The sequence below is a fragment of the Nicotiana tabacum genome, chromosome 19 (genome assembly GCF_000715075.1).
Source record: "Nicotiana tabacum cultivar K326 chromosome 19, ASM71507v2, whole genome shotgun sequence".
In the NCBI taxonomy this organism is placed as follows: Eukaryota; Viridiplantae; Streptophyta; class Magnoliopsida; order Solanales; family Solanaceae; genus Nicotiana; species Nicotiana tabacum.
Genome location: NC_134098.1, coordinates 119,430,971 through 119,442,970, shown reverse-complemented (window position 1 = coordinate 119,442,970; position 12,000 = coordinate 119,430,971). Strand labels below are relative to the sequence as shown.

At 36.9% G+C, this 12,000-nt stretch overlaps 2 protein-coding genes across 3 annotated transcripts; both read left to right on the top strand.

The window, feature by feature from the left end:
* Positions 1–365: 365 nt before the first annotated feature.
* Positions 366–743, top strand: LOC142173685 (uncharacterized). The gene has a single exon (XM_075239304.1). It carries the CDS (start codon positions 366–368, stop codon positions 741–743), a length of 378 nt encoding a protein of 125 aa, XP_075095405.1.
* Positions 744–8,652: 7,909 nt separating this feature from the next.
* LOC107787025 (acetylajmalan esterase 2-like) lies at positions 8,653–11,708 on the top strand. 2 transcript variants are annotated; one of them, XM_016608543.2, is made up of 5 exons: positions 8,653–9,033; positions 9,684–9,812; positions 9,905–10,053; positions 10,829–11,102; positions 11,355–11,708. In XM_016608543.2, exons 1-5 carry the CDS (start codon positions 8,730–8,732, stop codon positions 11,570–11,572), a joined length of 1,074 nt encoding a protein of 357 aa, XP_016464029.1. In that variant the 5' UTR covers positions 8,653–8,729; the 3' UTR covers positions 11,573–11,708. The 2 variants fall into 2 exon arrangements, with proteins under 2 accessions (XP_016464029.1, XP_016464028.1); XM_016608542.2 differs by having other exon boundaries at positions 8,654–9,033; positions 9,606–9,812.
* The last annotated feature ends 292 nt before the right edge of the window (positions 11,709–12,000 follow it).

Here is a 12,000-nt window from a genome sequence, read left to right as displayed (position 1 = left end):
AGGTAAGATTTCTTTTAGTTTTAACTGACTATTTTACTAAATGGGTTGAAATAGGTCCTTACCAAAAGATCGGTGAGCGCAAAGTGGTCGACTTCACAAGGGACCACATAATCTACCAATTCGGTCTACTGATTAAGATTGCATGTGACAATGTACCACAGTTCATAGTTTCTAAAGTCACAAAAATTTTGAATGATTTAAAAATCAAGAGAAATACATCTTCATCGTACCACTAAAGTGCTAACGGACAGGCAAAATCAACCAATAAGGTGATTATCCAAAACCTTATAAATAAGTTAGAAGTTGCTAACAGCAAATAGCCTGACGAGCTACTAGGTGTGCTATGGGCGTACCGAACAACGGCAATGTCGAGCACGGTAGAAACATCTTTCTCTCTCGTATATGGAGCTGAGGCTCTTATACCTGTGGAAGTAGGGGAACCAACTCTAAGGTTTTCCCGAACAAATGAAGAAACAAGCAATGAAGCATTGTTGGTGAGGCTGGACGTGTTAGACGAACACAATGACTTGGCGTACGTGAGGATGATGGTTCAAAAGCAAAGGATGAAAAGATATTATAATTGGAGGGCCAATTTCCGCTACTTCAAAGTAGGAGATTTGGTTTTGAGAAAGGTGACTCAGAGCACTCAGGAAGTCAACACCGGAAAGCTAGGACCAATATGGAAAAGTCCTTACCGGGTTTTAGCTATCACCAGTAAAGGGTCGTACGAGTTGGAGAATTAATATGGAGAGAAATTGCCCGACAACTGGAACATGACTTACTTCAAACGATATTATTGCTGATGGATGCTACCAAAACTGAAAGTATGGGCTGCACTCTCTTTTTTTCATCCAGTTTTTTTCCCAATCGGGTTTTTCTGGCAGGATTTTTAATGAGGCAGCAATAGAAAGCATACTACGAAGGGAGTGGCATCGGCAAAGGAAAGACCTTTAAATATCAAGGCACTAAAACTTTAACATAGATGGTAAACAGCTATGTGGATTTTTATTTTTGACTCGATGGCATGACTCGTCTTCCATTACAAAAAAAGGATTATTCAACAGTTCACAAGTTGTTTCCACCGGTAAGGCAAGACTTCCAGTGTTCGAATTTGCATACTTCGGATTCGAACACTGGGGATAATATCTGATACGGTACCAGGAATGCCACAAAAATCGAGAACTGCTAGAACCAAGATCAATAATGTCTCATCAGGACCGGGGACCGCATGATCAACCCCTAAGAAATAAGTTGTACGAGTTAGCCACATATTTTGGCAGTTGTATTCACTTTAGCAAACGAATGCTTATGTACTTCTAAAGATAGAAGGAATAAAATAAAATCCTATTATTTTTATTTTATTTATTGTCCGAATGATGAGTTAATTTTATCATTTGAAAGTTAACAAAAACTTCAAATGCTTGTGCCAGAATGAACAGGAGACGTCCTCTTCAAGAGCACCGTAAACATAAGAGGGCATAAGAGGGCCCTCTCTTATGAAACTCCCAGTGTAAATGGTTGATTCTGGAAGAATTTTATGCCCGGAATCAAAAGCTATCGGATGAAAATATACCTGAAGCTTTAATTAATTAAAAACAAAGGAAATATTTTTGTACAACACTTAAGCAAAAAATCTTTTATTTATCAAAATGCCAAATTCAGTGAAACGTTTGGCATAATTACAAAGTAGAAAAAAGAGAAAAAGAGAAAAAGAAACTATGTTTCATTTCCACCGGAACCCAAAGGGAGAGAGGGATCTACATTCCGTCGGTAGAGGAAGGCGGATCCACTACCGGTTCGGGGCCTTCATCTTCTTCAAATTCTCCTTCAATTCCCGAGTACTCAGAACCACTACTCGAAGAGTTAGTGTTAGTGGGTTAAGCAGGAAGATTTTCTTGAGTAGATAATTCCAGTTCCCGAGCCTGGGCAATACAATCGTCTATGTCGACGATGCACGCTTTAGACTCCTCCAAGATCTTCCTCTTCATATGGTATATGGCATATGTCTTCTCAAAGACTAGGGAATCTTTTTTATCTTGGAGTTTGGCCTGAAGTTTATAAATTTTATCGTGGAGATGCTCTTTCCGATTTCATAGCTCGGAGGCGGGTGTCGAGCTCAACATTCGTAGTTGAATGGAGCCTGTTTTGGTCCATAGATTGCTTAAGCCTCTCCTCCATTTTAGCCATCTTCTCCTCGACAGCATTAGCGTCCTCGGTTTTGGAGCTTAAATCTTCCTTCAAATTATCTTCCTTCAAATTATTTATTTGCTCCTCAATGGCAGACTCATGCTCAACAGTAGCAAGCACAGGGTCATAGAGCTCATCCCACTTAGCCTTAACCTCTTGAAGTTGTTCGTGTAATTGAGTGGCTTCTTGGATGTGGGCCATTTTATCTTGTTTGCTTTGCTGCAATCGGTCCTCAAGCTCACTCGCCTCAGTAACTTTTGCCTCTAACACTGGGAGGCGCACAACAAGTTGGTATTGTTTATCAAGTACTCCCCAGAAAGGGAGCGCATTTTCTTCCAGTTTTTCTCCAAAGCCAGCGATTTCAGGTAATTCGTAAGCTTCACCGGCTTGGACAAAAAATGACACTCCTTCGAATCCGAAAGTGGCACTTCTACTCCCTCGAGGATCTGGGGAAGGGATTGAATAATTGTACCCAAATTCCCGTGGTCGGGAGACTAAGGAGGAGAAACACCCCTTTCTGGCTCAGACAGTACCAACAGGGTAGTGGTAGTTGTTGTCGATGGCGAAGTAGTAATTGATGTCGATGGGCGTGAACCCATCGATGTAGAAGGTGAAGAAGAGACAATAGAAAAAGAATTATTGATTGTTATTGGCCTAGTGTTCGGAGATAGAAGAGGACCAGGGTCTGAACCCCCTGGACCGGAGGAAACAAAGGGGGCCAGGCAACGACAATCAGCATTCTCGATCAAGCTCATCTCGCCCCAAAGCGCGTCAACTTCATTTTATATTGGGTTTTGAGGCTCTCCCGACTGAGCGTCCGGTTGAGGTGGTGAAGATGTTTTCCTCCTTTGAAGGGGAACCTTTTCATCACTGGCTTTCCCTTCATCAATGAGTGCCACTACATTCGGCTCGGATGGTGTTTTCTTTATCCTCTTCTATTGAGTCCCAGCCAAGAAAGAGCGTCGCCTCTTTGGTTGTTTGTTCTCGAGATGGGGACTCCAAGAGGGGGCACCCTCACTGGTGGCTCGGGAGATTCCACGAGCTCTGCTTCGGGCAAGGGCACCTTGCAACACCCTTCTAGCCTCCTCGGGGTCCTCTAGAACATCGATTTCAGGGAAAACGACAAAGCCCATCGGAAGTCCTGAACCAAGCAAAAGGTGGAGTAAGCAACTTTTTCATGAGATTACTGGTGTTAATACAAAGATAAAAGAAGAAAGGGCTTGGTGTACCATAATGTTTGGCCTTCCACACGTATTTAAGGGATATTTCCTTCCACCAACGGGATTCTGGTAGTTTGATATTCAGAATTTTCTGAACCCATTGGTCTAGGCTTTGAACTCGTGGTGGTTTCCATTGAGTAAATAAAATGAAAGAAATAAGAGAATCGGTAACATCATGAAGCAATATTTTCACGGAGGAAAGGAGTAAATGACCAAAAACTTATGAAATCGATTCCACGACTTGGGAAAGGTTGGAGTTGTGGCTAGGATGATCTCCCTAGTAGCGATGATGATGAAACGTTTCATCCACCCATGATCATTGTCATCATCTGCACTGGTGAGAAGAGCTGGTGAACACGCTTGGTGAAGTTTATTACTCCCCCACGGAAAATTTTGGTGGAGTAAAGGTTCATCATGTGCGCAAGGGTCAGGGTTTCCCCGGTATCCATGCACAGTTGGCAAAGACAGGAGATGGGCCTACTTGTGCTAAGCAAACCTAATACCGATGGCGGAATTTCAGAATTATCGGGTCAAGCCCTTCACTCGATCGACCCCAGGGTAAATGGATCCAAGGTAAAGGGATACGTATAAACATACGTAAACCCCTCATTGGAGAAAGTAACCTATGCTATCATATTCGAAGAAAGGATTTCAAGATTGGGACAATTGCAGCCTTCCTTCATAGTTGAGATACTGGAAGGGCGAATGGAGGAGGGATACCTTTTAACTAGCCAAGTCAGAGAAGACGCAGAAGAAGCCTTTTCTTGAAAATCGTTCGCAATAGTGAGATGTTGTGATATTATGGTGCTAACAGTGGGAGGTTTGAAATTAATTTCGACCTCCTTATCTTTGTTTTTCTTTGGGATTCTACCGAAGAGAAGACCAGTATTTTCAAAAAAGGTAGTGAAAGAAGCCATGGTGATGAAAAATTAGTAAAACTTTTGCAGAGAAAGTTAGAGAAGATAGAAAAATTCCTAAGCATATATAGAGAGAAAGAAAGGCTTTTGAAAGTTGTAAAAGTGAAAAAGTAGAAATGTTGAGTAGCAAAGAAGTTTTAGACGGTAAAAATTATAGTCATGGTTACCTCGAAAACCCGTGAAAATATTTGCTGAATCGTGGAGCAACACGTATTCGGGGTATTAAATACGAGAAGACGTACGTCCTTTCAAGCGTCAGAACTGTTCAGGAATATTTTCGTCAAGAAAGGAATCTTCACCAACTTACCGATAACACAAAGATATGTCACCGAAAAGTAGGGGGACTATCTGTATGGGGTAAAATCGGTTTATAACAAATGGTCGAATGGTAACGTGACACGTGGAACCGAAGACAAATAAAGGGCAAGTCAAGGGATAACCAATTTCGAGTGCAACAAATGCAACCGACACCGGATAAATCTCGAATGAAGCATAGTCAACTAGAGAAGATCAAGTACCTCTCATCTGTCACGCCCCAAACTCGGGGAGGGGGCGACCGGCGCTCAACCGAGAGAACCCGGCCGAGCAAGCCTGTTAGATTTCCTTCTATCCAAACTCATCCATGAATAAAGAGGAGATGTACTCCATTAATCAATCACTGAAAAGATTTTATTAACAACTTCCTTTTCATTCCCATTAGCAGCTTCATTCATAATTTCCAAAATATTATGAGTTTATAGAATTAATGAAAAACATAATTTCCAAATACTAACATATCTAGTTCAGTTCCCAACATCAACCACAACCCACAACCTGTCTACGGAGCCTCTAAGTACAATAGAAGAGTAATACAGAAATGCCGATAACAAGGCCCCGGCTATACCTCAAAATATAGTACATGAGAAACAAATACATGACCCCGAAATCAAGTGGGGCTCACCAAATCAGCTGAAAAGAGTATACTGCTATCACTGATCAATGTCGCCTACTGTAGAACCACCTGTATCTATTAAAGATGCAGCGCCCCTGGCAAAAGGGACGTTAGTACTGTCAAATAGCACTAGTATGTATAGCTAAAAATCCTCTTTCAAAATAGAATGCCCATATAAGAAAAGGCAACATATAGAAATAGCAAGTCACAATCAACAATATCCAAATGTCCAATTAAAACATAATAATTTTTAAAATGCAAACTTCATATATAATTTTGGTTGGGAGATCATTAGCACCGATATACCATTGTTCACAATACCAATGTTCACACTACCTATGTTCACAATACCAGTGTTCGCAATACCAATATTCACAATACCAATGCCACCATACTTTTAGCACAGAGTCCGATCACGACTCGATCGGCTAGGCTATCTCATTAGAGAATCAACCACAATTACTATCAATACCAATACTACCGTAAATTTAGTACAGGGTCCGATCACGACCCGATCGACTAGGCTATCTCATTATAGAATCAACCATAATTACTGTCAATATTAATACTACCGTAAATTTAGTACGGAGTCCGATCACGACCCGATCGGCTAGGCCATCTCATTAGAGACATCAACCATAATTACTATTATTACCAATACCACCATAAGTTTAGCACGGAGTCCGATCATGACCCGATCGGCTAGGCTGTCTTATTTGAAGACATCAACCAAAATCTCAATTTCAATTAAGAGGAATAATTTTATCACATCAATCTCATCCTAAATAAGGAGAATAATTCAAAAAAATAACATAGGTGCAAATATATTTACCTAAACATCTTTCACATTGTATAAATCTCCACTAGTATTTTTAGTCATTCACAACGACAATATTTCCTTGGCTCTTTTGGCCATTCACAAGATTCTTTATTCAAGGCACGGTGGCCATATTTGATATTCCACACTTTCATTTCTTTCCTCTCATGTATCATCATCATAAATATCAACATACATATAATATTCCGGAAATCACAACTTTAAGTTCATTAGAAATGAACAATTTAAGCACAGTAAATTTCTTTCCGAGAAATAAAGTAACATAATTGGCAATTGATGCACAAGTTAAAATCATCAACAAGTAATACACTATTTATTCTTGAAATACTTTTCCCCAAAAAGGATAATACACAATTTCCACTCATGAATATGTAAGAATGCAAAACACATTGAAAATACTCACAATGCATAGTATTTGTTAAAACAGCCACTTATGGTATGACTTGAGTACGAAAGCTTTTAGGCAATTCTATTTTCGAAGTCATTTTAAAACATTTGAGTCGAGGCTCATTTCATAACCTTTCACATATCATTTCATTTCATTGGCACCATTGGCCACAAGTATAACTTTCACTCTTGCACATTGGCCACACTTTATATCCCAATTCACTTATTTCATTTCCAACCACCTTTATAGGTTATCAACAATAAGACATTTTCAATCCAGACTTTAGGTACACATATGAGCAATTTTGAGTCTTAAGAATATTGTGATTTTCTCACACAATTAGTATACTAGTTCTCATATTTTAATATGCAAACCATACTTTGAACATCTATCTTTCGACATAAGGCTCATTCAGAATAAACAGGTTTATAGGGAATAACCTGGAATATAGAAGTTAGGAATCTTGAGCCAATCATACTTGATCTTACGGAAATATTATGGATATATTCTACGAGAGAAAGTTTAGCCAACATACCTCGCTTTGAGCTTTCTTTAAATTACTACAACATTTCGGAAATTCTAGCAATCCCAATCTATTTTGAGACATAACAAAATTGAACCATAATTAGGAAGATATTCATGGTCTCAGCTCATTTGAGCATTTTATCAAACGCTAGGTGTGCAAATTTAACTACAAGGTTCTTCTACAAGATTTCCTTCACTCCACAACCCAATCTTTACTTATTCGAGCTCAACAATCTTCCCACAAACCTTATTAGTACAAGCATGTATAAATAATACTCTTATACCCAAGAATCATACTCCAATTCAATCATCTTTTACCCAAATTCGAAATTAAAAACTAGGGTATGAAACCTTACCTCTTAGATGAAGAACTTGTGGGTTTTCCTTGTTAAACTTCCAAGATTTGAGCAAGACTTGATGAATAATTAGCCGAGGGTTTCCTCTCTCTCTAAAACACTCTCCCTTCTCTCTAAAACATCGGATTTTTGCTCAAAAATGGCCCAAAGCGTGTATTTAATGAAGTAGGGTCGGGTTTTAAAAACTCAAAAATGGAGCTCCGGAACAGGTTCTGCGGTCGCATATGCGACCACATAATGGTTATGCGGACCGCATATCGGTCGCATAATTGGTGTCCAAAATGACCAAAAAAATCTGTTTGAGTGTGCGATCACTATGCGATCCGCATAACTGTTATGCGGTTGCATAATGCACCGCAGAACAGTTATGCGGTCACATAGTCGACCGCATAATTGCTCCCAAACTAATTATGCGGCCCGCAGAGTGATTATGCGGTCGCATAAATGCGCTTTCGCCAAAATTTTTTCTTTACTTTCCGGTGCATTGTTTAACCCAAAAAGTCTGAGCTCGCCGCGAAGAATTTCTAAAATCCTTAAACACGTATACCTACTCCGGCACCACGAAACCTTGAATTCATTTGCGAAATTGTACAGGGTTGTACACTTAAATACTTCAAAAATTTTTGAGGTATTACATCATCGCATAGCATTGAATGAGGAATATTCTCTAACATTAAATGAGCAACCGTTACAGAGAATATTTGCATTCATGACCTGCCGTTACATACTCATCAACGACTCTTTTATTATCATTTAAGAGGAGTTTGATTCTAGAATCTTGTTTCCCTATGCAAAATTATAAATAGCAGGCTTAGAAGCCATTGTAGACACACGAAATATTCTATACAAAAAGGCTATATTTTACTACTTTAGCTATGAATTAGAGAACTTTATTTATTCTTTATCATTGCTTTCATTTCTGTCCTCGGAGACGCTACGCCCGGAGCGAGGCGTGTCATCTTCTTCAATTTCAATTTCTAATCTCAATTTTAATCTTATTTCCTTATCATCTTTTGAATCAAATCAGTTCGTTTGTCTATAAATCACGTAACAAATTCAACTGTACCATTTTACGGGTAAACATACTATTTTTTATTAGGCATTTCACAAAAAATATATATTTACAAATAATTTATAATTAAACAGCAAAGAGAACAAAAGAGTTGACAGTTTAACCGTGTGTCACACAATACATTAAAAAATGTATGTTTGTAATAATTCAAGGAATCTAGCTAGCATTTAGGTGTACCTATTATTTATTTTTTATCCACTTGTATTATTAAAATATCTTCATCGTCTTCTGCAGGAAGTAAAGTATTGTTATTGATCATATTCATAAAGCTGAAGATTCAGCTAGTTTTCAGGCTATGGCACTGATAATAAGATCGCCACTGCTAGATTTCCTAGTTATTTCTTCTATTAGTTTGGTGGTTCTTCAACAGAAAAGCAATGCTGAAGATCAATTACTGATGCTTCAGAAACCACGATTAATGAAATGCAGATTTGATAAAATATTTCAATTGGGTGACTCACTCTCTGATACAGGCAACTGCATAAGAGAAAGTCTTTGTGCTCGTCGTCTTCTATGTGGAAGATTTCCTTATGGAATGAATTTTTTCCAGAATACTACTGGACGTTGTTCTAACGGCATGCTCATGATTGATTTCATAGGTATGTAAGAGACTTCATTACCTGTATCAGGAAAAGCACTAACACTTAGATCGATCTCTATTACCTTATGTTTCTCTTTTGTTTAGGTTATCTTATTAACATGTTTGTGTATGTTACTGCTTCTTGTTAGTGCTTTTCTTTCCATGTGGTTTTCCACAGTCTACCTCTACAAAGCAGGTTAAAGTTTACGTACATACTATCCTCATTATACCCTATTTGTGAGATTACTCAAGGTTTGTTGTTGTAAGAGACTTAGCTTTATTGTCTTTTCATGTTAATTTGTGTTTTTTGGATTAAACTAAAATAAATTTTCATAATAAGTAGAATTAGTTGCCTGAAAAATAAATAAAGCAGTCAACCGCTATAACAAATTAAATTATTATCCCATTAATTAGTAATCCTGTCAGCATATATAAGTTAACTTGAGGTGGCAAGCTAATTATCATTTTAACCAGGTTAGTAGCTTAATACTGATTATAAAAATATATTGTAATATAAGTGGCCTAATTATGTAAAATAAAGTTACAGTTTAGTACATATATAAAGATGTTCTTGTAATATTTTTGTTATAGCATTGGAATCTGGTCTACCTCTCCTAAATCCCTACAAGGATCAAAATGCAAATTTTAGACATGGTGCGAACTTTGCAGTAGCAGGAGCTACTGCTTTATCGACTGAAAATCTGGCAGAGGAAAAGATTGTTAATTCAGTAACCAATAGTTCAATGAGTGTGCAACTTGATTGGATGTCTACTCATTTCAAAAGCACCTACCCCACTGGTAATTAATTTAATTTGCTATCATATCCTTTGGTATCTTCCAATCGACAAGTTGCATTAACTATCATATATTTATTTATTTTCCTTTCCCAGATCGCCTCGCAAAATTGAAGAAAACCCTTTTCCTAGTTGGAGAAATAGGAGGAAATGAATTTAATTATGGCTTATTCAAAGGTAAAACGATAAAAGAGCTCCGAAGCATGGTGCCAAAAGTTGTTCAGACCATCATTCAAGGTGTTAGAGTAAGTTTTACTTTTTACCTTTAATTATATTTATCATTGGACGAGGGGGTGTGGGAATTAAGCTGGGGCATGGTTGCTGCCCTTTGAAATATGTTTGAGGTTAATAGTCTATGTAACCCAAATAGCCGTCTATATAACCACTTAAATAAAAAATAATTGATAAATATATAATATATGTATAATTATATACAATCAAAGTATAAATATGTATATCGACAAGAAAAAATAAACATTGAATACAATCTGTTATTTATGTAAAAATCCCAAAGGTTTATGCGTGTTACTAATAATGATATTGTAGTTTATCCTCTCTCCTTCTTTTAGTAGTATCTTATTTCAGTTTATTTTTGCTTTAAACATTCGATATCCAAACTTTACAGGTCTGATTAATCCCCATATGAGGGGGGATTAGCGTTTCCAATTGAACAAGACTCTATTTCCAAGATTTTGAATTCTAAATCTCTTATTAAGAGATGATCATAAACCTTTATCATTCCACTATATTATTTGATTGAAAAGAGGAAAAAGGGAAAAAGTGATAATATTTCTGTGATATTAGTTTTTCAAAAGAAAGCAATAATAGGTGACACGTTTTAACGGGCGACGGTGGGGTTTGGAGCTTGAGAGAACGAACAAATTAAATTAGCCCCCATCCCTTAATTCCCTCCAAACTAAATTTAAAAGCAAACTAAGTATTGATTAAGATACGCTTTTATTATCTTTTTTTTTTCCTTAGCTTGATTACCTTTCTTTGGTTGAAATTTGTTTCTTTTAGACAGTCATTAGTTTTGGGGCAACACGAATTGTTGTTCCAGGCAACTTCCCAATTGGTTGTATCCCAATATTCCTAACGCAATTCAGGACCAACGATTCAACTGCGTACGATGAGTACCATTGCTTGCAAGATTTAAATAATTTAGCAATCTTCTTCAATGATCATTTGAAACAAGCTATTCAAGAGCTTAAAGAACAGCATTCAAACATTGCACTCGTTTACGGTGACTACTACAATGCCTATCTGTGGCTTCTACAAAATGCCATGTTTATTGGTACGTGCTTAAAAATATCTATTATTCCTTATTTTTAATCGTAAGGTTCTTTCATTTTTCTGTTTTTCTTGTCCGGTAAAATTTTCAGTTTCATAAATTAAATTGTTTCCACTAGTGTTTTTAATTCCTTTTCCTCTAAATGCACCTATTTATCAAAAAATATATTATGACAAATTTTCAAACTAGATATTTATGTATATTTATCGAAAAGTACATGCATTTACAAACTTTTTTGATTGAAATATATTGCAGGATTTGACAAAAACTCTTTACTGAAAGCTTGTTGTGGAGTAGGAGGAGATTATAATTATGGCATACAAAATCAATGTGGAGCTATAGGAGTTCCAGTGTGCACTGACCCGAATACTTACATCAGTTGGGATGGAGTTCATTTAACAGAAAAGGCATACAGTTCGTTGGCAAGATGGCTAATTGATGACATGTTACCCAAATTGAACTGCCATGTTTAGGTTCAAATCAGGGCGGTACATAATTTGGTAAATACCGAATTATCGCACCGAAATCGAAAATTTTAGTATTTGGTATTCGATATTTTGGTAGTCTGTATGGTATTTGGTTTAAGGTTTAAAAAATATTGGTATTAGGTATGGTATTTGATATTTTAAAATAAAATACCAAACTACCAATATCGCACTGAAATATATATTATATTACACAATACACATATTATTAATTATAACATAAATATAAAAATCTAGAATTTTGCTTTTCTTTATTCTCTAAGTTCATCAATTAACTCTAAACAAGTAACAAGACATTTCTAATGTTCAAATTTATTCTTTTATGTACAGTTTTCCCTCTCTCAGTTGATATTTGCTAGTTTTGGACAAAATTTTTGTCAACAAATATTTTCCAGTTTTGTATTTTTAGTACTTTA

Excerpts from the sequence above, each read along its gene's own strand:
- LOC142173685 (XM_075239304.1), top strand. The coding sequence starts at position 366 with ATGTCGAGCACGGTAGAAACATCTTTCTCTCTCGTATATGGAGCTGAG.
- LOC107787025 (XM_016608542.2), top strand. The coding sequence starts at position 8,730 with ATGGCACTGATAATAAGATCGCCACTGCTAGATTTCCTAGTTATTTCT. Across the intron at positions 9,034-9,605 it reads GCTCATGATTGATTTCATAG|CATTGGAATCTGGTCTACCT; the intron begins GTATGTAAGAGA and ends TTTTTGTTATAG. Across the intron at positions 10,054-10,828 it reads CCATCATTCAAGGTGTTAGA|ACAGTCATTAGTTTTGGGGC; the intron begins GTAAGTTTTACT and ends TGTTTCTTTTAG.